General features: G+C 41.8%; 1 protein-coding gene and 1 non-coding gene across 4 annotated transcripts in view; one reads left to right on the forward strand and one right to left on the reverse strand.

Moving 5' to 3' along the window:
• The window catches only part of FBXO36 (F-box protein 36), a 107,873-nt gene that overhangs the window by 53,519 nt on the left and 27,962 nt on the right, over window positions 1-26,392 (forward strand). For 2 of the 3 annotated variants that reach the window (XR_009730805.1, XM_061387446.1), the window contains exon 2: window positions 6,959-7,067. Coding sequence is in view for 2 of the 3 variants with exons in the window: in XM_061387446.1 (XP_061243430.1) it covers window positions 6,959-7,067 (109 nt within the window). In the remaining variant the exon portion in view is untranslated. Of the gene's footprint in view, window positions 1-6,958; window positions 7,068-16,800; window positions 21,711-26,392 lie in introns of those variants that run through there. The other variant, XM_061387436.1, reaches the window with a different exon arrangement.
• LOC133236378 (U6 spliceosomal RNA) lies at window positions 19,910-20,016 on the reverse strand. The gene has a single exon (XR_009732862.1). It is a non-coding gene; the product is annotated as a U6 spliceosomal RNA (small nuclear RNA).

The following is a 26,392-nucleotide window of genomic DNA, read 5'->3' on the forward strand; positions in this document are numbered from 1 at the left end:
AAAGATTTTTTGTTTTTTTTGGTCCATGCCATGCAACTTTTGGGATCTTAGTTTCCCAACAAGGGATAACCCGTTCCCCCCGAAGTAGAAGCTCAGAGTCCTAACCACTGGACAGCCAGGGAATTCCCTAAAGATCTTTAAGAGAGCAGAACTTAATGACATATGATTGAATATTGTTAGATAGTTGATGAGAACAAAGATAAGGTTCTGGTCTGTGGGTATTTGGAATTGAGTGTGTTATAAATACGAAGAACTGACCAACAAGGGAACAGGAAGGAAAAGGGAGAAAGAAAGAGGCAAGGACCCCCCTCCACAGTGCTCACGTGCTGGCATCATGTGCCTGGCTTCCTGCTGGGCACTTTGCACTTATCCCAGGTCATCCCTCAGAAGTTCAGTGAGGTGAGCATAGGGGGTTATCTTGGAGAAGAAGAAGCTGAGGTCCCAAGAGATTAAGACTTTTGCCTAATAAACATGACAGAGACCAGGCTTTAAACCCAGGAGAAGGAAATGGCAACCCACTCCAGTATTCTTGCCTGGAGAATCCCATGGACTGTAGCCTGCCAGGCTCCTCTGTCCATGGGGTCGCAGGAGTCGGACACGACTTAGCGACTAAACCACCACCACCATTCCTAATACCAGAGTCTCTTCTGTTATCCCAGTAGCAGGAGTTTTCAGCCAGGTATCGTGATGGGAGTAGGATGGTCTCTGATCTGGGGGACTGGGATTGGGGTGTGTGTTGTCCAAATATATCCAAATGCTGAGATGCCTGTGGTGTACAACATTTCCCAATGCCCCCTGGAGGGCTGCCTTGTGAGTCCCTCTCCTGTTGGAAAAAGACTTAAGCTCTAGGGACCTTCACTGGGTGAATGACAGATACCTCATTGTCTGGATAATTTGTGCAGAAAAGATGTTGGGGGATTAGTGAGGAATCTTAGACTTCTCTTTTGGAAGTAAGTTCAGTTTTCAAATTTATTGAAATGATTCCCTGGAAATACATGAGAAATCTAAATATATGCTAAATTTAACCAACAATTTTAAAGAATTCTCACAGATCACAGGATTTCTATTAAGATACAAAATGATAACGAGGCTGACTGCTCGCCCCTCCTGGAGAGGGTATTCGGCAGTGAAAAAGAACTAGACTTTTTCTAGGTCAGCCTCTGCCTGGTAAGAGATGCTGGGGCAAGTTATTTTACTCATCTGAGATCCACTTCTTCATAATAGACAGTCACGCACTGCTCACAGGTAGCTGGGAGATTGGTGAAACTCTCATTCTAGCCAGGTCTGTTGTGTTAGTTATTCAGTCGTGTCTGACTCTTTGTGACCCCGTGGACTGTAGCCTGCCAGGCTCCTCTGTCCTTGTAATTCTCCAAGCAAGAATACTGGAGTAGCTAGCCAGGTCTAAACAGTCACAAAACCCCTGGGAAGCGCCTCTGTGGCTTTTCTTGCAGGCAGGATTCTTCATTACCAAAACATTCACATTTGATAAGAATATGTTCAAAAGAGTATTTACAGATTTTAAGGTTTTCAAAATAGAGATAAACATATAAGAATAACTTTCTATGTGTTCTGACTTCAGCTAATACCATGAGAGCTGGTACCCAATTCATAACTACTTAGGGGATCCTCTTTGGCTTCCTTCAAGCTGATCTGTCATGTGAAATTGTTGCATTTACTGCCAAGCTAATGCCCCTTCTCCCTGCACATATATTTTCCTTTAAATATTTGGAGCTGTGGTGTATATACTTTCAAGCCTTTTGACCAGTGATCGTTAACACTGGTCTATGTTATTAGTCATTTCTTCACAAATTATTTTATTGGCGACAGAGTATTCCATCATCTAAATGTGCCATGATTATTTAATTACTCCCAACTATTGGACCCTTAGGTCAGCACTGATTTTTCATTATTATAATTAGCCTATGGGCTTCCCTGATGGCTCAGATGGTAAAGAATCTGCCTACAATGCAAGAGACCCAGATTCAATCCCTGGGTCAGAAAGATACCCTGGAGAAGGGAATGGCAACCCATTCCAGTATTCTTGCCTGGAGAATTCCAGGGACAGAGGAGCCTGGCAGGCTACAGTCCATGGGGTCACAGCTGAGTGACTAACACACACACACATAATTAGACTACAACAAACTTTCTTATATAAAAAATGTCGTATACATCTCTGATAAATTCTTTAAGAGTAGAATGTCTGGGTCAAAGGAGATGGATGATTTCAAGGTTTGGGGGAGATATTATCAAGTCAATTTACATTCCTCTCAATGAGTGTTGAGGGCTCCCATTTTTCCTTGTCTTCACAAGTATTGAGTTTTGTCATTTAAGAAAAGCTTAACTAATTTGAGAGACAATGTCTAGTATCTTTTTCTGTTTTAATATGTTTTTTAAAGAATATTTGTTTGGCTGCATTGGGTCTTAGTTACAGCATGGGGGATCTTCTTGCATCACGAGGGATCTTTTGTTTTGGTGCATGGCTCTGATGATCCAGTACTTCGGTCACCTAATGCGAAGAGCTGACTCATTGGAAAAGACCCTGATGCTGGGAAAAACTGAGGGCAAGAGGAGAAGGGGGTGACAGAGGATGAGACAGTTGGATGGCATCACTGACTCAATGGACATGAGTTTGAGCAAACTCAGGGAGATGGTGATGGACAGAGAAGCCTGGCATGCTGCAGTCCATGGGATCACAAAGAGTCAGACATGACTTAGAGACCAAACAACGACAACGGGCTTGGAGCACATAGCCTTCAGTAGTTGCGACACACGGGCTTAGTTGCTCTGTGGCACGTAGGATCTTAGTTCCCTGATCAGGGATCGAACGTATGTCTCCTGCATTGCAAGGTGGATTCTTAATCCCTAGACCACCAGGTAGTCCTTTTAACAAGTTTTAATATCTCACATAATAGAGTCTTGACCAGGCTAAGTTATGGTTCTGAGGGTCAGATTTCTGTGAACTGCTCTGATACGCAGAGCAGTGTAGATTTTATGTAAAGAGAGCTTTGTGACTCACAACAAGCCCTGTGTTTGCGAGTGAGGAGTGAGGAGGCTGGCTTCTGGTTCTAGTCAGCTGTGTTTCCTTAGGCGAGTGTTCTATTCTCAGGCATTTACTTTAAATACCTCAGAGGAGCCAGTAGGATGCTTGTCTGTGTTGCAGGGTAACTTGAGTCTGTGCCCTGAGGAACCTCCCTTCTGAGGCTGTTACAACAAGCACTTCAAATATTGCCTTCTAAATCAGTCCCCGAGGGTTTAATTAATTAGCAGAAGGAATGTCAGAAATAATTTTTAATTGATGAAATGATTGATGTGCAAGATATGAAGCTACAAGTAAGGCTGTAAGGTGTCTTTCCGCATTTTTTTGAACAACATAAGTAGGCTCAGTAATCAAATGTTTCTGGGGTCGCATCCTGTCTAGAACTCCATGTGTTCCAAAATTTTCCATTTTACCTACAATATAGTTGCTTGATCTGGCTAGAGGGGTAGCTGATTAGATCATTATAACAGGAGCACTTGCCCCAGAGAGAAACTTTGCTGTGAAGTTTCCTGTAGAATGTTAAAGTGGGTTGGGGCTGCAGGGCACTCCACTGAGCTTCCAGAAACATGATTTGGACTCCTGCGGTGTCTGTCTTTCTTCTGTTAGAATTCAATTGTAAGATAACATCTGGTAGGTATAGGCCGAAGGTGAAACAGGAGGGAAGCGGTCAGAGCACAACCTTTAAAGGAATGGGACTTGACAAACTGGTTAGAACCAGCTAGATCCAAGGTGGCAGATGAGTAGACTTCCAGTGGACCTTGAGCTTCATTGTAGGATCACTGTAATACGTTAGCATGCTAAATGACACCCACCAGTACCGGGACAGTTCTGAGGCCAAACATAAGAGGTCAAAAGTGGCCCAATTCCTGGAAATCTCTGTCCCCTCCACCCAAAATAGTTGGAATAACCCTCGCATTCATTAGAAAATTACCCAGCCCATAAAAACTAACCATGCCATATTGTGAGGCCCCTCAGCTTCTGAGATGGCCCACACTGTCTGTGAAGTGTGTTTTTCTCTAAATAAAGTCAGTTTTCACCTATCATTTCATCTCTGAGTTCCTTCATGTCCAGGCAAAAGCTATAAATTCACTGGGAATGTAAGGAGGGATACCTATCATTTCTCACGTAACCTCTTTGAAGTGTTTTCCTCATTCAGATGAGTGGCAGGAAATGGACTAAATTATTTCTGAGTTCACAGCTAGTCCTACAAGTTCTAGATTATGTGCATAAAGAACCCAGCGTTAGATTCAAATGACCTTGCATATCCAATAGAAAGGAAATATTTGTCATAATATTTAATATTAATTTAAAGATACTTAATAGAAGGAAATGGAAATTAAAATAGAAGTACAGAGAGATTAAATAAATGGGCTAGGTCTGTCTTTGCTCCAAGATTCATGCTCTTCTACTGTAACTCCTGATATCCTTTTTTAATAGATTGAATTGTGTCCCTGGTGGCTCAGATGGTAAAAATATGCTTGCAATCCTGGAGTCCCAGTTTTGAACCCTGAGTCAGGAAGATCTCCTAGAGAAGGGAATGGTTACCCACTCCAGTATTCTTGTCTGGGAAATCCCTGGACAGAGGAGCCTGGAGGGCTATAGTCTATGGGTTCATGAAGAGTTGGATGTGACTGAGTGACTAACACACTTTTTAAATTCTTATGTTGAAAACTGTATTTGTAGATAGGACTTTTCAGGAACTAAATAAAGTTAAATAAGGTCATAAGGATGGGGCCCTAGTCCTACAGGACCAGTGTCCTTAAAGAAAGAGGAAGAGACACCAGGGTTGCACATGCTCAGAGGAAAGGCCGTGTGAGGACACAGTGAGAGGTGTCACCTGCAAGCCAAGGAGAGTGGCCTCAGGAGACACCAAGCTTGCCAACACCTCGGTCCTGGACTTCCTGCCTCCAGAACTGTGAGGGAATACATTTCTATTGTTCATGCCACCCAGTCTGTGGTATTTTTCTATGGTAGCCCTAGGAGACTGATTAACCCTTAACTTTATGCAGATGGGGCAGAAAGATGCTTAAGAGAATGATTTTGGCGAGCCTCATGCCGGGAAAAAAACAAAAGAGGAAGGCTAAGGGATTTTCTGAAAGGAATCAGCTACCTCAGTTTTGTGAGATTACGGAGCTCTGTAACTTAAGTACATATTTTCCCCTCAGCTCCTGTGGTGGTGGTTTAGTTGCTAAGACATGTCCAACTCTTATAACCCCATGGACTTTAGCTTGCCAGGCTCTTTGTCCATGGGATTCTCCAGGCAAGAACACTGGAGTGCGTTGCCATTTCCTTCTCCAGGGGATCTTCCTGACCCAGGAATGGAACCCAGGTCTCCTGCATTGTAGGCAGATTCTTTACCAACTGGGCTACTCCCAGGGAAGCTCCCGTAGAGATTAGCAATAAAATCTAAGTGAAAAGCACTCGTTAGTTCATCCCATCCCATGGGGCTTCCCTGGTAGCTCAGACGGTAAAGCATTTGCCTGCAATGTGGGAGACCTGGGTTTTATCCCTGGGTCGGGAAGATCCCCTGGAGAAGGAAATGGCAACCTACTCCAGTACTCTTGCCTGGAAAATTCCATGATTAGAGGAGCCTGGTAGGCTACAGTCCATGGGATCGCAAAGAGTTGGACACAACTGAGCAACTTCACTAGTTCATCCCATGAGTATTTTCTGAGGACCTACTTTCTGTTGGGCAGGGAGCTAGGTAAGATGGCATGAAGGGTCTCTTTGCTCCTGAGAGAGAGTTGCGCCATCTTTCAGAAATCAGAAATGGAGAGTGGTTGGGGAGATTGGAGGGAGGGGACCTCAGGAGATGTTAGGCCATTTGGAGGCAACTCTTGAAGGGGAGGAAAGCTGGCTGATGACCAGACCCACAGGAAAGGGGAAAGGAGTGAGGAAGAACGGAAGTTGTGCAGTTCATAGGCTACAGGGATGGGCTTCCCAGACCAGCACCAGGAAGGGCCTCCAGAAAAGAGAGGAGAATGGATAGAGACCAGGGCAGTGGCCCAAGGAGGTGCACCGGCATCTGTGAGGACCACCAGGAGTGCTGAATGGACAGGGTGGACGAGAGGAAACTAAACAAAGGGAGGCCTCTTAGTGAGTTTCACTTGCTTAACTATTTCTCCTTGAGTAGAAACTTGAGCTCATTTTTAACCTGACATGGTAATGCCAGTGAGGGAAGAACCCAGGACTGTGAAGCCAGCCAGTTTCTCAGGACTGTCTATCTCCTTACCCATCTGTTCCTGGGAGCCCCGGTGCAGAAAGAGTTCACTGTCATGAAATCAACACTGAATGTAACTGCAGTCCATAACTGTGGAAAAGAGGTTGCTTCTGATAAAGCAAAATGCTCATGCATTATCAGATTATCATTAACATGATAATGCAACAGTCAAACGCATTATCAGATTACTATTATCAGATCTGTCCTGGGTAACGACACTTTGATGCATCAGTCAAGGCATGATGGTGTTTTCCCTGGCTCTGTCCAAGTACCTGTCATTCTCCATGAGAAAGACATCCATTCCTTGTGTCTGCCTGGTAGACAGGACAGGGAGGAGGAGGAGAACCAAGCAATTTTTACTTTGGAATTGGCTCCTGTACGTAAAGAATCTGTGTTCTCAGAAACACCTATCCTTTCAGTTCTGGGTGATTTAAGCATCAATTTACTTGATAGATTTTTTTAAGATTCCTTCCAGCATTTTGGTTTTGTGCCCCTAATCTCTAAGGAAAATGTTCCCTGATGCACAGACCTCACTTTTAATTTGATGTGACACCAGTTTAGAAGTTATGGCTGATGTTGGACACACAGCCTTATGTGCCTTCCAAGATAGTGATTTTTTTTTAAAGACCCCAGACCTAAACTCGGCTGTTGGCATTGCAATTGGTTTTAACTCATCTCACCTTCAGTCTGTTCAATCGCAGGTAATTTTTAGATGGTGGAAGATCTCTCTGAGGAGTGAGTATCGATCAACAAAACCTGGAGAAACAAAAGAAACTCATGAAGACTTCCTAGAGAAGTCACATCTTCAGGGTAAGGAAGGGAGTGTATTATGTACTTGCTACTGTGAAGTTCTCTTTAATTAGTGACAGAGTTTGTCAGTGAAGTAGCAAACATCTCACCATTTGAAATATTGATATGTAGCTATGTGCTTAATTGGCTATAACAGATATGATAGAATATTGGGTTCTTAAAAAATAGAAAATTGTTAACGTATCCTGAAATTTCTTTTGGAAAAAAAAATCTCTGAGGGACTTCCCTGACTGTCCAGTGATTAGGACTCCACACTTCTACTGCAAGGGGTGTGGATTTGATTTCTGGTTGGGGAACTAAGATTCCACATGCCAAGAAATGTGGCCCCTACAAAAAAATCGTTAATAATCTTTTTTTATTTGGCCGTTCAGCTTGTGGTGTCTTAGTTCCCTGACCAGGAATCCATCCTGTGCCTGCAAGCCATATGGATGAAAATGCTGAGTCCTAGCCACTGGACTGCCAGGGAATTCCCATCATTAATAATCTTAAATCATGTAGTAAATATGATTTTTTCCCTAATATTTAATTAAAATGGTTTTCCTTTAGTTAAAAATAAGTTAAAAGATTATTCCAAAACAATCAAATTATCAAGTCCTTAAATTCTTATGCATTTTGGCATTCATTTAAAATCCCTACCATTTCTTTTAATAGCCAGGTTTTCATGAGAAGCAGTCTTTTTTTTTTTTTTGGCCATGTCACATGGCTTGAAGGATCATTAGTTCCATGACCAGGGATGTAACTCAGGCCCTAGGCAGTGGAAGCATGGAGTCCTAAATCCTGGACCTCCAGGGAATTCCCCAAAATCAGTCTTAAGTAGCACTTGGACTAAATAATAGAAATTGCCCTTCAATTTCTCCTTTGCTTTTTTTCTTCTCAATGTGAAAATTTCAGACATAAATGTAGACAGAATGTTTAAAAAAAAAAAAAGGTCAGATGCACCCGTAACCCAATTCAACAATACTCAAAACACAAACCTTCTGTTCCCATTGGATTACTTTGAAGTAAACCTCAGATGTTACATCATTTCATCCTAAACTACTTCAGTATATGTCTCAGAAAGGACTCTCTTTAATAATTAGTTCTTAATAATAAAATCTTAAATCTAGAAGGCATTTTAGAGATTCTCATTTTATTAGGAGTAGGTAGCAAGCAATGTTCAGAGAAGGCAATGGCAAGCCACTCCAGTACTCTTGCCTGGAAAATCCCATGGATGGAGGAGCCTGGTAGGCTGCAGTCCATGGGGTCGCTAAGAGTCGGACATGACTGAGCGACTTCACTTTCACTTTTCATTTTCATGCACTGGAGAAGGAAATGGCAACCCACTCCAGTGTTCTTGCCTGGAGAATTCCAGGGACAGGGGAGCCTGGTGGGCTGCCGTCTAGGGGGTTGCACAGAGTCAGACACGACTGAAGCGACTTAGCAGCAGCAGCAGCAGCAGCAAGCAATTTTAATAATATTAACATCAAGCACTTTTATATACATATTCTCATTTAATTGTTATAATATTCTTGTGAAATAGTCTTATCCCTATTTCTCAAATGAGATTCAGAATGGGTGTGACTTTCCCAGATCCCATAGCTAACTACTGACATTGCCAGGCCTAAGCATTGAGAGTAGGAAAAAAAATCTTTGTTTTATTATTTGTTTATTTTTATTTATTTATTTGACTGAGCCTGGTCTTAGTTGTGGCACGTGGTAGCTTTGGTTGCAGCATGCGGGATCTTTTTTTTTTTAAGTTGTGGCATGTGGGATCTCGTTCCTCCACCAGGAATCAAACCCAGGCCCCCCACATTTGGAGTGCGAAGTCTTAGCTACTGGACCACCCGGGAAGTCCCCCCAAATCTGATTTTTAAAAGGCACACTCTGGTCTAGTAATTTACTTAGGAGAAATTATTACCACCAATTAAAGCATATCATCAATTATTTTACTTTAAGTAACTTTTATTATTTCCATAGACAATTTTAATAATGATGGAAGACTGCTTTTTATTGTTTTCTCAGCGATTCTAACAAAAAAATAAATTAATGACATATGATCAAAGTCATGGCTTTTTATATACCATCTCCATGACTATTTTGTGCTCATACATGCAGCTTTAAAAGAGATTTTATTCCATAACTTTGATTGAAAGGAACTATCAAATAAAAAATGCAAATTAAAAAAAGGCACATTCTAGGTGGATCTTTGATAATCAAAATTCTGAAAGATTTTCTCTCTTTTAACATTATAACATGTGAATAGGTTTGGTTGGGTTTTGCTTCCTCAAACAGTTAAACATTTGGATTGATTGTCCTCAGTTTTTGGTTATGAAATTCATTACAGGCCTGCAAAGAACCATGCTGAAGACTGTCTACTTTTCACTGAACAAAAATAAGTCCATGCATGCCTTACTTATTTAATTGTGGAATAGACAGGTTTCTGCAAAGATAGTTATAAAGTAAACGTCTATAAAACACATTTTGTTTCCGAGTCAGGTTCCATTTTATTTTCTAAGCACAATAGTACCTAATCTGGAGCTATATGACTAGGGAGTGCTGAGCATCCATTGACATGGGATTTTCTGACAGCTCTCGACAAAAACCTGAAGATGGGGGTTTGGGCCAGAGAGATGGGAGGTGATTGTCTTTTTTTTTTTTTTAAGAACTTAGCTGTTTTATTTTATTTTTATATTATTTATGGCTGCACTGTGTTTTTGTTGCTGGGCACAGGCTTTCTCTAGTTTTGATACACGGGCTTCTTATTGCAGTGGCTTCTCTTGTTTCAGAGCACGGACTATAGGGTGCTTTTGGGCTTCTCTAGTTGCAGTGAAGCTGCACAGGCTCTGGAGCACAGACTCAATAGTTGTGACACATGGGTTCAGTTGCTCCATGGCTTGTGGACTCTAAATCCACCCAGAGCATGGATCGAACCCTGTACTGGCAGGCGGATTCTTATCCACTGGACCAACAGCAGAGTCTGGGAGGTGATTGTCTTTTGAGTAGAGGTGTGAGGGCCAAACCATTACCTGTTTCTTGCAGCCCCAGGCGTCTCCAACACCCTTGCCCCCTCATAAAACACCAGAGCGGGGGCAACATCAGCTTCAGGATGACCACTTGTGGATTTCCTGGTCCTGAAGAGTAAGCAATAAAGGGGGAATTTATGAGTCTGACTGAGGCCTCCTGCTGGCTCCACTCCCTCCTGGAGAGAGGTGAGTTGAGGAGTTCAGTTGAGGAATACACCCAAACAGGCTTTTAAAATTGCAGCCTTGTGAGCTGCAGTCTCATGCCAGGAACAGCACGGAGATAGCAAATTAAATCAGCCTGGCAAGTTCAAAGACGTCTATGTCTCACTTTGTAAACTTCCTATAGCACTGGAATCTTGACAGAGGGGAAAACTCTGAGCAGCACTGCTGTTTCCCCTCTTCCTTCCCCTTGGTTCTTAGGGAATCCCTCAGAACCCCTCAGAAAGCCCTCGGCAGCAGAAGAGGGGTATGCTGTGGCACAGAGTGGGGTCAGGGGTCAGAGCCAGGTTTGAATCTCTGCTGTCTCTGCCCAGATGTGTAACCCCCTCTGTGAGCCCATGTCCTTCTCAATGCGTGCTAAGTCGCTTCAGTCATGTCCGACACTTTGCAACCCCATGGACTGTAGTCCTCCGGGTTCCTTGGTCCATGGGGATTCTCCAGGCAAAAATACTGGAGAGGGTTGCCATTTCCTACTCCAGGGGATCTTCCTGACCTAGGGATCGAACACGAGTCTCTCGTGTCTCCTGCAGTGGCAGGTGGGTTCTTACCACTAGTGCCACCTGGGAAGCACTCTCCTCCTCATATTAGGGGGTCAAATGCTTGCTCTGTGTGTTCGCTGTGAGCATTTGATGACCTGACATATGAAAAGTTTTTAGAATGGTACAGAATCAGCTCTTTAATCTTTGTTTGCTGTTCTTAGTAAGTACAAGATGTTTGGATTTATTTTACCCACCCGCTCTTCATCACATTCCCAAGATCCCCTCAAAGTTTTGTCTTCCAAAGGTCTTCTCCTGCTAACATCCTAAAGACCAGTGGGAAGTTTCTACAAATTGCGGTCAATGTTGGTGTCAGCCCCGACAGAGGACCAGAACTGTGTTCTCTTGCTTTGGGTGACGTTTTCTTCTCTGGCTTCCTGGAGTACCTTGGTCTTGGTCCTCCTCTAGCTTCATTGGTATCTTCCTGGTCTCCTTGCTGGGTCCTTCTCATCTTTCCAAATCTAAATATGGGGCCCTGGGTTCAGCTTATGAGCCTCTTCTCTTGTCAGCTTGTCAGTCTGCACTTATTCCCTGGGAGAATAAGTTTTCTTATTCCCTGGGCTCAGTTTTCTGTTTTTAATTTTTATTTATTTAACTATATCAGGTCTTAGTTGCAGCCCTTGGGATCTCTAGTTGTTGGCTTAGTTGCTCCGTGCCAGGTGGGATCTTAGTTCTCCCATCAGGGATCAAACCTGCGTCACCTGCATTTCAGGGTGGATTCTTAACTACTGGACCACCAGAGAATTCCTGTGGCTCCAGCTTTAAATGCAACCCATAAGTGGAAAGTTCCAAACTGGTGCCTCAAGTCTGCACCTCTCCCCATAACTCCACACTCAGATATTTATGTAGGTGCCCCCTTGCTATCTCTACCAAGGGTATCTAGTAGGCGCTCAAAGGTAACATGTCCAAAAATACCTCCTGATCCTCCCCCTGCCAAAATATGGCTCCAGTCCTAAAGTTATCCTTGGTTCCTTTCTTTCTCTTTTGTGTTTGATCTAATCCATCAACAAAACCAGAATCCGAACTGTGTTCCTCTGTGTGGATACCCTCTCCCTGGGGCCTCTCTGTGTGTCCAGATTTCCTCTTCTTATAAGAATCCTAGTCAGATCAAATTAGAGCCCACCCATGTGACCTACTGGGCTTCCCAGTGGTGCAGTTGATAAAGAATCCACCTGCCAATGCAGGAGACATTTCAGTCCCTGGGTCTGGAAGATCCCCTGGAGTAGGACATGGCAACCCACTCCAGTATTCTTGCCTGGAAAATTCCATGGAGAGAGGAACCTGATGGGCTGTAGTCCATGATGTTGGAAAGAGGCGGACATGACTGAGCACACACGCACACACCTGTTTAAAGGTTTATCTTCCACTACAGTCATACTCGAGGTAATGGGGTTTAGGATTTAAATACATGGATCTGGGGGAGTTTCAGTTCAGTTCAGTTCAGTTGCTTAGTTGTGTCTGACTCTTTGCGACCCCATGAATCGCAGCACGCCAGGCCTCCCTCTCCATCACCAACTCCCGGAGTTCACTCAGACTCACGTCCATCAAGTCAGTGATGCCATCCAGCCATCTCATCTTCTGTGGTCCCCTTCTCCTCCTGCCCCCAATCCCTCCCAGCATCAGAGTCTTTTCCAATGAGTCAACTCTTTGTATGAGGTGGCCAAAGTACTGGAGTTTCAGCTTTAGCATCAGTCCTTCCAAAGAAATCCCAGGGCTGATCTCCTTCAGAATGAACTGGTTGGATCTCCTTGCAGTCCAAGGGACTGTAAAGAGTCTTCACCAACACCACAGTTCAAAAGCATTAATTCTTTGGCGCTCAGCCTTCTTCATAGTCCAACTCTCACATCCATACATGACCACAGGAAAAACCATAGCCTTGACTAGACGGACCTTTGTTGGCAAAGTAATGTCTCTGCTTTTGAATATGCTATCTAGGTTGGTCATAACTTTCCTTCCAAGGAGTAAGCGTCTTTTAATTTCATGACTGCAGTCACCATCTGCAGTGATTTTGGAGCCCCCCAAAATAAAGTCTGACACTGTTTCCACTGTTTCCCCATCTATTTCCCATGAAGTGATGGGACTGGATGCCATGATCTTCATTTTCTGAATGTTGAGCTTTAAGCCAACTTTTTCACTCTCCACTTTCACTTTGATCAAGAGGCTTTTGAGTTCCTCTTCACTTTCTGCCATAAGGGTGGTGTCATCTGCATATCTGAGGTTATTGATATTTCTCCCGGCAATCTTGATTCCAGCTTTTGCTTCTTCCAGTCCAGTGTTTCTCATGATGTACCCTGCATATAAGTTAAATAAACAGGGTGACAATGTACAACCTTGACGTACTCCTTTTCCTATTTGGAACCAGTCTGTTGTTCCATGTCCAGTTCTAACTGTTGCTTTCTGACCTGCATATAGGTTTCTCAAGAGGCAAGTCAGGTGGTCTGGTATTCCCATCTCTTTCAGAATTTTCCACAGTTTATTGTGATCCACACAGTCAAAGGCTTTGGCATAGTCAATAAAGCAGAAACAGATGCTTTTCTGGAACTCTCTTGCTTTTTTGATGATCCAGCGGATGTTGGCAATTTGATCTCTGGTTCCTCTGCCTTTTCTAAAACCAGCTTGAACATCAGGAAGTTCACGGTTCATGTATTGCTGAAGCCTGTCTTGGAGAATTTTGAGCATTACTTTACTAGCATGTGAGATAAATGCAATTGTGCGGTAGTTTGAGCATTCTTTGGCATTGCCTTTCTTTGGGATTGGAATGAAAACTGACCTTTTCCAGTCCTGTGGCCACTGCTGTTTTCCAAATTTGCTGGCATATAGAGTGCAGCACTTTCACAGTGAAATCATATTTCAGGATTTGAAATAGCTCAACTGGAATTCCATCACCTCCACTAGCTTTGTTCGTAGTGATGCTTTCTAAGGCCCACTTGACTTCACAGTCCAGGATGTCTGGCTCTAGGTCAGTGATCACATCATCGTGATTATCTGGGTCGTGAAGATCTTTTTTGTACAGTTCTTCTGTGTATTCTTGCCACCATTCTTAATATCTTCTGTTTCTGTTAGGTCCATACCATTTCTGTCCTTTATCGAGCCCATCTTTGCATGAAATGTTCCCTTGGTATCTCTGATTTTCTTGAAGAGATCTCTAGTCTTTCCCATTCTGTTGTTTTCCTCTATTTCTTTGCAGTGATCGCTAAGGAAGGCTTTCTTATCTCTTCTTGCTATTCTTTGGAACTCTGCATTCAGATGCTTATATCTTTCCTTTTCTCCTTTGCTTTTAACTTCTCTTCTTTTCACAGCTATTTGTAAGGCCTCCCCAGACAGCCATTTTGCTTCTTTGCATTTCTTTTCCATGGGGATGTTCTTGATCCCTGTCTCCTGTACAATGTCATGAACCTCATTCCATAGTTCATCAGGCACTCTATCTATCAGATCTAGGCCCTTAAATCTATTTCTCACTTCCACTGTATAATCATAAGGGATTTGATTTAGATCATACCTGAATGGTCTAGTGGTTGCCCCTACTAGGGGAAAACCACTACTGGGGGAGTTTAGGAGGGCACAATTCAGCCCATTCAAGATTGTACTTTCCATGAAGAGAATGTCCTGTAATCTTTATTACAGATTGTATCATTATTAAGTTAATAATTAATGGTTATATTGGTCTCCTATTTCTGGTGTGACAAATTACCACAAATTTAGTGGCTTAAATGATAAAAATGTATTTTCTTCGGTTTCTGGACTGCTGAAGTGTCACTGGGCTAAAATCAGTGTGTTGATAGGACTGTTTTTGCAGGAGGTTCTGAGGGAGAATTCATTTCCTTGCCATTTCCAGGTTTTAGAGCTGCCCATTCCTTAGCTCAAGGTCTCTTCCTTCATCTTCAAAGTCAGCAGTGGCTGGTCCAGTCTTTATTAACCTGACACTGCTTCCGGGTTCACATCTCCTCCTCTGACCCTGCACTTCCTGCCTCCCTTGTTTCCTTCTAAGAATGCCTGTGATTACACTGGGCCCTCCAGGTTCATCCAGGGTTATCTCCCTTTGTTGTTCAGGTACTAAGTCATGTCTGACTCTTTGCAGCCCCATGGACTGCAGCACACCAGCCTTCCCTTTACTTCAGTATCTCCCAGAGTTTCCTCAACCTTTCCCAGCATCAGGGTCTTTTCCAATGAGTCAGCTCTTCACATCAGGTGGGCAAAGTACTGGAGCTTCAACTTCAGCATCAGTCCTTCCAATGAATATTCAGGACTGATCTCCTTTAGGATGGACTGGTTGGATCTCCTTGCAGTCCAAGGGACTCTCAAGAGTCTTCTCCAACACCACAGTCCAAAAGCATCAATTCTCTGGCATTCAGCCTTCTTTACGGTCCAACTCTCACATCCATACATGACTACTGGAAAAACCATAGCTTTGACCATATGGATGCTTGCCAGCAAAAGAATATCTCTGCTTTTTAATATGCTATCTAGGTTTGTCATAGCTTTTCTTCCAAGAAGCAAGCATTTTTAAATTTCATGGCTATCTTCCTTTATCAAGATCTTAATCACGTCTCTGAAATTCCTTTTGCCATGTAAAGCCACAAGTTCTGGAGATTAGGATATAGGACATCTGAAGGAGGGGAAGGGTGGTAACATGATTCTGCCTGTGTGCCTGCCAAGTCACTCATCGTGTCTGACTCTTTCAACCCCATGGACTGTAGCTCGTCGAGCTCTTCTGTCCTTGGGATTCTCCAGGCAAAAATACTGGAATGGGTTGCCATGCCCTCCTCCAGGGGATCTTCCTGACCCAGGGCCTGAACCCTGGTCTCTTCTGTCTCCTGCATTGGCAGGTGGGTTCTTTACCGCTAGCACCACCTGGGAAGCCTGTTATTCTGCCTACCATAATGATATGTGTCACAGCAACCTAAATTGTAAAATCAAAAACGTGGCTGATTTTTTCCCCCAGATTTGTATTTTTTTTTTGAAGTATCCTTTTATTACGCACATATGCTAGGTGCTGTTGCCTTTATTATTATCATTATTTAAATTTTTTAATGTTTAATTAAATTAAATTTTATTTTCTGGCCTTACTGGGTCCCTGTTGTGTTTGGGCTCAGAAGTTGCCACACAAAGGCTTAGCTGTCCAGTGATATGTGGGTTCTTAGTTCCTGTTCCAGGGATTGAAGTCATGTCCCCTGCATTGGAAGGCAGATTCTTTACCACTGGAACACCAGGGAAGTCCCTAGATTTGTATATTTAAAAGACAAAAATTATATATTTTTTATTTTAAAAGTCATCCGTACACTACAAAGTATAGAAAACTGTTAGCATGGCAATTAAGAGTGTTGCTTAACATGGACTATGCTATGCTAAGTCGCTTCAGTTGTGTCCGACTCTATGCAACCCCATAGACGGCAGCCCACCAGGCTCGCCCATACCTGGGATTCTCCAGGCAAGAACACTGGAGTGGGTTGCCATTTCCTTCTCCAATGCATGAAAGTGAAAAGTGAAAAGTGAAAGTGAAGTCGCTCAGTCATGTCTGACTCTTAGCGACCCCATGGACTGCAGCCTACCCAGCTCCTCTGTCCATTGGATTTTCCAGGCAAGAGTACTGGAGTGGGGTGTCATTGCCTTCTCCAACATGGACTACCTCTGTTCAAATTCTGGCTCCAAATTCACTAGATATATAACCCTGGGCAAATCTCTTTGTATCTGTTTCCAGAAATATAATAGCATCTACCTCAGAGGGTCCTTATGAAGTTTAGTTGAGTGAAGTGCTTAGAATTTGCCTAGCACATGAGAAGAACTCTCATAATAAACTGTGGAAAATTCTGAAAGAGATGGGAATACCAGACCACCTGACCTGCCTCTTGAGAAACCTATATGCAGGTCAGGAAGCAACAGTTAGAACTGGACATGGAACAACAGACTGGTTCCAAATAGGAAAAGGAGTACATCAAGGCTGTATATTGTCACCCTGTTTATTTAACTTATATGCAGAGTACATCATGAGAAACGCTGGACTGGAAGAAACACAAGCTGGAATCAAGATTGCCGGGAGAAATATCAATAACCTCAGATATGCAGATGACACCACCCTTATAGCAGAAAGTGAAGAGGGACTCAAAAGCCTCTTGATCAAAGTGAAAGCGGAGAGTGAAAAAGTTGGCTTAAAGCTCAACATTCAGAAAACAAAGATTATGGCATCCGGTCCCATCACTTCATGGGAAATAGATGGGGAAACAGTGTCAGACTTTATTTTTCTGGGCTCCAAAATCACTGCAGATGGTGACTGCAGCCATGAAATTAAAAGACGCTTACTCCTTGGAAGGAAAGTTATGACCAACCTAGATAGCATATTCAAAAGCAGAGACATTACTTTGCCAACAAAGGTCCGTCTAGTCAAGGCTATGGTTTTTCCTGTGGTCATGTATGGATGTGAGAGTTGGACTCTGAAGAAGGCTGAGCACCGAAGAATTGATGCTTTTGAACTGTGGTGTTGGAGAAGACTCTTGAGAGTCCCTTGGACTGCAAGGAGATCCAACCAGTCCATTCTGAAGGAGATCAGCCCTGGGATTTCTTTGGAAGGAATGATGCTAAAGCTGAAACTCCAGTACTTTGGCCACCTCATGCGAAGAGTTGACTCATTGGAAAAGACTCTGATGCTGGGAGGGATTGGGGGCAAGAGAAGAAGGGGACGACAGAGGACGAGATGGATGGATGGCATCACCGACTCGATGGACGTGAGTCTGAGTGAACTCTGGAAGTTGGTAATGGACAGGGAGGCCTGGTGTGCTGCGATTCATGGGGTCGCAAAGAGTCGGACACGACTGAGCGACTGATCTGATCTGAGAAGAAACTCAGTAAATTCTAGCTGTTACAGGTTTCTAAAATTTTAAAAGTGAAAATTCCTCTCTTCCTCCAAGTTCCATTTCCCAGGGATAACTACTATAATAGCTTTATTTACATTTGAATTCTTTCTGCTCTGGATTTTGTGTGTATTTGTTTACAAAAATAGAATTTGTACTTCATAAATTTGTTTTTGCACTTAATATATTGTGAACATTTTTCTGTTAGCATACATAAAGATGTACCTTGGTCTTTTCTAAGACTATATGGTGTTCCAGTGTACAAATACACAATCTTCAATTAGTGGGCATTTTCAAAAGCCTTTAGGTACATTCTGGGACATATGTATCTTTCCTCAGTTGTATGAGAATGTCATTAACCTAGATTCTTAGTCATGGAATTACTCAGTCCAAAGACATTTACATTGATAGGTATGGAATAATTTATTTCAGGGGTGAACTTTTGAAAACCTTGTGTGAATCAAAGTTAACTTGACAAAGATGATATTTCTGTTAACCAGCTTGAGTAGCAGTGTCAAGGAGGTAGCGCAAATGCCATCTGCAACTCATTTGACCTCTATAATAATGCCAACTTTACAATTATGCAATTTTTGAAAGAATTTTAAGTTGAGTAATTTACGTTATTTCAAAATTTATTCGTGAAATGAGACAGCATTAATATTTTGATATCATGATATTTCAGTTTTCAGTAATTAACACCTTACATAAGATGCCAGTCTCAGCTACACTCACAAATTGCTTTCCCAAAAAGTGTGTATTAAATATTAAAGTACTGAATATTAATATGTCCATCCAACAGGATATAGGAATTTTCTTATAGTTTTGCCATCACTAATTAAATATTTGTTACTCTTTTTAATCTGTTCCAGTCTGATGGTAAAAATAGCATGTTTAATTAGCATTTTCCTGATAACTAGTAAAAATCCCATCATATTTAATTGCCATTTACATTCTTTCAATGGCAACCCACTCCAGTACTCTTGCCTGGAAAATCCCATGGACAGAGGGGCCTGGTAGGCTGCAGTCCATAGGGTTGCTAGGAGTCGGACACGACTGAGCGACTTCACTTTCACTTTTCACTTTCATGCATTGGAGAAGGAAATGGCAACCCACTCCAGTGTTCTTGCCTGGAGAATCCCAGGGACGGAGAGCCTGGTGGGCTGCCGTCTATGGGGTTGCACAGAGTCGGATACGACTGAAGCGACTTAGCAGCAGCAACATTCTTTCTGTAATTTGCCTGTTTGTACTTTTTGCCTATTGTCTATGAAGTTGGATTTTTTTCCCACCTCTGAGGACTCTAAAAATCTGAGGAAATAGCTATAGATTTTTTTTTTTTCTCGCTAAGCTAAATAGATAGAAACAACCAGAAAATTAGCTATCAGAAATACTTTTTAAAATTTAGTTTAGGGCAAAGGTGTGCCCACATAGCCTCAGTTGAAAGTGCTGATTCATGCATGGGTTGAGGTTGAATCCCACCTAAAAATAAATTGTTTTCCAACTTATCTCCAGTTTTAAGTTGGTTGCTTAGATCTTTAGTGAATTATAAGTTGTGGTTAGGCATTTAGGCCAATCCACAGAAATCCCTGTGATAAAACCAAATGACCTCAATAACCATATTTTCTGAACCAAATGGCAAGGTTTTTTTTTATTTCTGCTATTGCATGTGAAAGGAAATGTGGGAGACAGGGTTTAGATGTCAAAGTGTTGAAATTCTTTAGACATTTAGATGATTTATGGGGAGAGTGGGACAATGATTGAAATGGAACTATAAAGGAAAATGATAACACTAATAAAAACTAATATCCTAAAATATTGGCCTGAGTTCTAGATCCTAGGAATTTTGGTTTCCCTTGAATCTGAAGGTGGAAAAGAACATAGTCTTTACCTTCTTCTCAAAGCTGGGCCAGCCCCATTCCATGGGTCCCTGATCCCTTATCTCTAGGTCCTTTTTTTTTTTTTTTTTTTATTTTTAAACTTTACAATATTGTATTAGTTTTGCCAAATATCGAAATGAATCTGCCACAGGTATACCTGTGTTCCCCATCCTGAACCCTCCTCCCTCCTCCCTCCCCATACCCTCCCTCTGGGTCATCCCAGTGCACCAGCCCCAAGCATCCAGTATCGTGCGTCGAACCTGGACTGGCGACTCGTTTCATACATGATATTATACATGTTTCAATGCCATTCTCCCAAATCTCCCCACCCTCTCCCTCTCCCACAGAGTCCGTAAGACTGATCTAAAAAATATGGAACGCTTCACGAATTTGCATGTCATCCTTGCGCAGGGGCCATGCTAATCTTCTCTGTATCGTTCCAATTTTAGTATATGTGCTGCCGAAGCGAGCACTCTAGGTCCTTTCTTGAGGCCCATGTCTCCACCACTGACCTGGGATTTGATTCTCTTAGTCCATTCTTCTTCTCTCTGTCTTCCCTAACCAGCTGCTCCTTGTCTTCAGTCTGAATCCGTAGAATTTCTGCAGAACTGGGATCGGGTTCTTTGGGTGAAGAGGGAGGCAGAAGGGAGCAAGAGATAGAAGCATGGGAGCCTGGCTCTGGGCTACAGAGCAGGGGAGACAGATCTAAGTAAAGCTGTCTTATTTTACCACTTTATATTACCTAACTTTCGAGATATTTAAAAAAACACAAATAAAATGCATATAGTAAAACAAAAGATAAATCAGTTTTAAAAGGTATAGGATAAAAATAAGTTCTCTTCTGGCCCCAAGTTCTCAGTTCCCATGACAACCATCACTAACAGTTTCATATATACCCTTCAAGAAATGGTCTATCCATATACACAAAATATGTTAACACAGAAAGAAGAATCTTGTACATTATGTTCTATACCTTTCCCTTTAAAACTTTTAAAATTCAGAAATATCTTAAAGCTACAAAAAAGAACAGAAGATAATATTTTAGATACCCAACACTACTAACAAAAGATTTTAAAATTTGTCACATTTACCTCTTTTTATTCAATTTATCAAATATGTTGGTGTAAGAGTCGACTCACTGGAAAAGGCCCTGCTGCTGGGAAAGATGGAGGGCAGAAGGAGAAAAGGGCGACAGAGGATAAGTTGGTTGGATGGCATTACCAACTCAGTGGAGATGAGTTTGAGAAAACTCTGGGAGATAGTGTGCTGCAGTTCATGGGATTACAAAGAGTTGGACACGACTTATCAAGTGAACAACAATGACAAAGTTACTCATACATCCTGTTCTTTCCAGTGTCTATAGCATCTGTAGTGCTGTTCTTTTTTTCATTTCTTGATAATAGTAATTTGTACTTTCTCTCTTTTTTCTTGATCAACCTTGTCAGCAGTTTATTCATTTTATTTATTTTTTCAAAGACCTAACTTTTATCTCCGTTGATATTCTCTATTGTTGTTTACTTTTATTGTTGATTCCATGAACTTTCTGATGTTCAAGCTGGTTTTAGAAAAGGCAGAGGAACCAGAGATCAAATTGCCAACATCCGCTGGATTATAGAAAAATCAAGAGAGTTCCAGAAAAACATCTATTTCTGCTTTATTGACTATGCCAAAGCCTTTGACTGTGTGGATCACAATAAACTGTGGAAAATTCTGAAAGAGATGGGAATGCCAGACCACCTGATCTGCCTCTTGAGAAATTTGTATGCAGGTCAGGAAGCAACAGTTAGAACTGGACATGGAACAACAGACTGGTTCCAAATAGGAAAAGGAGTACGTCAAGGCTGTATATTGTCACCCTGTTTATTTAACTTATATGCAGAGTACATCACAAGAAACGCTGGACTGGAAGAAGCACAAGCTGGAGTCAAGATTGCCGGGAGAAATCTCAATAACCTCAGATATGCAGATGACACCACCCTTATGGCAGAAAGTGAGGAGGAACTCAAAAGCCTCTTGATGAAAGTGAAAGAGGAGAGTGAAAAAGTTGGCTTAAAGCTCAACATTCAGAAAACGAAGATCATGGCATCCAGTCCCACCACTTCATGGGAAATAGATGGGGAAACAGTGGAAACAGTGTCAGACTTTATTTTTCTGGGCTCCAAAATCACTGCAGATGGTGACTGCAGCCATGAAATTAAAAGACGCTTACTCCTTGGAAGGAAAGTTATGACCAACCTAGATAGCATATTGAAAAGCAGAGACATTACTTTGCCAACAAAGGTCCATCTAGTCAAGGCTATGGTTTTTCCTGTGGTCAGGTATGGATGTGAGAGTTGGACTGTGAAGAAGGCTGAGCACCAAAGAATTGATGCTTTTGAACTGTGGTGTTGGAGAAGACTCTTGAGAGTCCCTTGGACTGCAAGGAGGTCCAACCAGTCCATTCTGAAGGAGATCAGCCCTGGGATTTCTTTGGAAGGAATGATGCTAAAGCTGAAACTCCAGTACTTTGGCCACATCATGGGAAGAGTTGACTCATTGGAAAAGACTCTGATGCTGGGAGGAATTGGGAGCAGGAGGAGAAGGGGACGACAGAGGATGAAATGGCTGGATGGCATCACGGACGCGATGGACGTGAGTCTGAGTGAACTCCGGGAGTTGGTGATGGACAGGGAGGCCTGGCGTGCTGCGATTCATGGGGTCGCAAAGAATCCGACACGACTGAGCAACTGATCTGGTCTGATCTGATCTGTTCTTTCTTTTATTATTTCCTTCCTGCTACCTTTCTTAGGTCTGATTTGTTATTCTCTTCCTAGTTGCTTGAGATGAAAGCTTAAATTGTTGTTTTCAGCCATTTCTCCTCTAAATTTTCCTTAAGTGCTACTGTATCTGTATTAGAAAAGTTTTGATATGTTGCATTTTTTTTCTAAATTTCATTTTGATTTCTTCTTTGATCCATAGATTCTTTAGAAACATCTTATTTAAGTTCCAGATGGTTAGGAATTTTTTGATTACATTTTTTCTTGATTTCTAGCTTAATTGCATGTGTTCCAAAAATCTACTCTGAGTGGCTTTAATTTTTTTGAATTGTTTTAATTTTGTGTTATCCTTTCTTAGGGCCCTAAGAATCTTCTCTTTATTATCCCAGTTTTAATACAAATGCTATTGAAGTGAGACCCATATTTACTTAATGTCTTTCAAAAACGTTTAAAATTTTAAACAAACAGTCAAATTTCTGCTCCTCACCCATTTTTGCTCTATTCCCTTCTACTAACTGTTCTGAAATTGGTATCATTTCCAAGCATATTTTATTATATGTAGTCACAAATACATAAATAATACATACTACCTTTGTAAGTTTAAATTTTTACATAAGTGATATACTATATTTTCAACTTTGTTTTATCATTGAACACTTTTTGAGATTTATCCATGTTGACAAATATCTCTCTCTCTCTCTCTCAAGTTCATTCATTTCAATGGCTTATAGTATTTTATATTGTAAACCCACAGTTCACTCAATCATCTCCCCTACTGAGGATAGTTAGGTGGTTTCCACTTTTTTGCAACAATAAATCTTCATTTATCCTGGTGCAGTGTGTAAACATTTCTCTAAATCTAGCACATCGTGGTGTGTTTGTTGAGTTGTAAAATATGTGCCTCTTCAACTTTATTAGGTATTGATAGTCTGCTCTCCAAATAAGTTAAATCATTTTAAAGGATTTAAATATATTTCCATTGGCATTTTATGAGAGAGATGCTATTTCCCCACATTCTCACCAATGTTTAGTGTAATCAGAGATACATGTTAATTGTGCCAAGCTGGGCGTGCACATTCCCTGATTAGTTATGATGTTGAATACCCCTTCTTATATTTATTGACCAATTTCCTTCTGAGAGCTGCTAATTCATCTCCTTTGTCTATTTTTTATGACTGGTTGTTTACCTTCTTTGTATTCATTGTAGAAACTTTTTCATGTATATTTTGAATACCAATTCTTTGGTTTGGCTATATGTGCTACAGATATTTCACCAACTCTTTGCTTTATCTTTTCACCTTGTTTATGAGTTTTACTCATAAAGAAGTTTATGGTTTTAATGGAGTTCAAATTTGTCAATCTTTTCATATATGACTTGTACTTTTGTGTTTTGTTTAAGAAATCTTTTCCTACCTTGATTTCCTAAGGATATACTCCTATGTTTAATTCTAAATATTTTGTGACTTGTTTCTCATATTTGGTCTTTAAGATATTTCAAGTTTGCTTTTGGTTATGATGATATGAAATATTATTATTTTTCTGTATGGCCTGTCAATATGGCCAGCACCATTTAAAGGATAGCTTATTATCCCACATAATAATCCCATCCTTACATTTTGCAAGTTCCAATGTACATCTGCCATTTACAGGGATATTTAATTCTGTTGGTCGATTATTCATCTTACACCAACTACACTGCTCTCATTGCAATTTTTACAGTAAGTTCTCTTACCTGTGGAGATGAATTCATCTGCTTCCTCCTTCTATTCTTTTTTTTAAAAAATTAATTAATGTATTTATTTTTAATTTTTTGGTTGTACTGAGCCTTTATCATTGCAAGTGGGCTTTCTCTAGTTGCGGCAAGCGGAGGCTTCGCTTCATTGCCATTCATGGGCTTTTCATTGCGGTGGTTTCTCTTGTTGTGGAGCACAGGCTCTAGGTGCATGGGCTTCGGTAGTTGGAGCATGTCAGCTCAGCAGTTGTGGCTCAAGGGCTCTAAAGCACGGGCTCAGAAGTTGTGGCACAGGCTTAGTTGCCCTGAGACATATGGGATCTTCCTGGATCAGGAATGAAACCCGTGTCCCCTGCATTGGCAGGCAGACTCCCATCCACTGAGCCTTCAGAGATGTCCCAGTCTTTTTAAAATTAATTATTTATTTTTGGCTGTGCAGGCTTTCTCTAGTTGCAGCGAGGAGGGGCTCCTCTCTAGTTACGATGCATGGGCTTCTCACTGTGTTGGCTTCTCTTGTTGTGGAGCACGGGCTCTAGGGCATGTGGTCTGCAGCAGTTGCAGTGCGTGGGCTCAGTAGTTGCAGCTCTGGGACTCTAGAGCAAAAGCTCAGTAGTTGTGGTACATGGGCTTCCTGGATCTTCCTGGACCAGGGCTCAAACCAATGTCTCGTGCATTGTCAGGCAGATCTTTTACCACTGAGCCAGCAGGGAAACCCCTCATTCTATTCTTTACATGGGCTGTTCTTGACATTTTATTCTGCCTCTGAGCTTTAAGATCGGCTGGTAAATCTATGCAGAGCTCCCTGCTTAAATTCTAATTGGATTTGGATTCACTTTTTAGGTTTTTGACAGAACTGTGATCCTTTGCTCTTCCTAACATGAGCATGGTGTTTCTCTCCATTTATTTAGATTTAATATTTTCTTCATTATGGTCTTATATACCTTTTGTTCAAATTCTCCCCAATCACCGTACAATTTTTTATAGTTAAGAATAGAATCTTTAAAAAAAGTTTAAGAAATTCTGTTTTGAGTTTTGACTATAGAAAACACACATGTGCTTTCAAAGTCAAAATTGTAGAAAAACGTACATTCAGAAGTTTGCAAAACTTTCTGCCACTACATAGCAAGGATTCCCTTTCCTCCAGCTTTTTCCTTCCTTTTCTCCAGTTTTCTTTTTTTTTTTTTAAATAATATTTTCCTCACTTTTCTTTAAACCTACCCTGTAAAGCCTCCTCAGAGTCTGTCAGACTTCTGTTTACTTAGTATAGTATTTGGGCTTCCCTGGTGGCTCAGACAGTAAAGAATCCGCCTGCCATGTGGGAGACCTAGATTTGATCCCTCAGTTGGGAAGATCCCCTGGAGGAGGGCGTGGCGACCCATTCCAGTATTCTTGCCTGGAGAATCCCCGTGGACAGGGGAGCCTGGCAGGCTACAGCCCATGGGGTTGCAAAGAGTCAGACACGACTGAGTGACTGAGCACAGTATAATATTTACTGAAGGTTTTTCACACTTTAACTAACACTCTCCTCAGTTCAGTTCAGTTCAGTCGCTCAGTCGTGTCCGACTCTTTGCGACCCAATGGACCGCAGCACACCAGGCCTCCCTGTCCATCACCTGCTCCTGGAGTTTACCCAAATTTCACATCTGTTGAGTCGGTGATGCCATCCAACCATCTCATCCTCTGTCATCCCCTTCTCCTGCCCTCAATCTTTCCCATCATCAGGGTCTTTTCCAATGAGTCAGCTCTTCACATCAGCTGGCCAAAGTATTGGAGTTTCAGCTTCAACGTCAGTCCTTCCAATGAACATTCACGACTGATCTCCTTTAGGATGGACTGGTTGGATCTCCTTGAAGTCCAAGGGACTCTCAAGAGTCTTCTCCAACACCACAGTTCAAAAGCATCAATTCTTCAGTGCTCAGCTTTCTTTATAGTCCAACTCTCACATCCATACATGACTACTGGAAAAACCGTATCTTTGACTAGTCAGACCTTTATTGGCAAAGTAATGTCTCTGCTTTTTAATATACTGTCTAGGTTGGTCACAGCTTTTCTTCCAAGGAGCAATCATCTTTTAATTTCATGGCTGCAGTCACCATCTGCAGTGATTTTGGAGGCCCCCCAAAATAAAGTCAGCCATTGTTTCCACTGTTTCCCCATCTATTTGCTATGAAGCAATGGAACTGGATGCCATGATCTTAGTTGTCTGAATGTTGAGTTTTAAGCCAACTTTTTCACTCTCCTCTTTCACTTGTGCTTCATCCAGCCCAGCATTTCTCATAATGTACTCTGCATATAAGTTAAATAAGCAGGGTGACAATATACAGCCTTGATGAACTCCTTTTCCTATTTGGAACCAGTCTG

The sequence above is a fragment of the Bos javanicus genome, chromosome 2 (assembly GCF_032452875.1).
Source record: "Bos javanicus breed banteng chromosome 2, ARS-OSU_banteng_1.0, whole genome shotgun sequence".
NCBI lineage: Eukaryota > Metazoa > Chordata > Mammalia > Artiodactyla > Bovidae > Bos > Bos javanicus.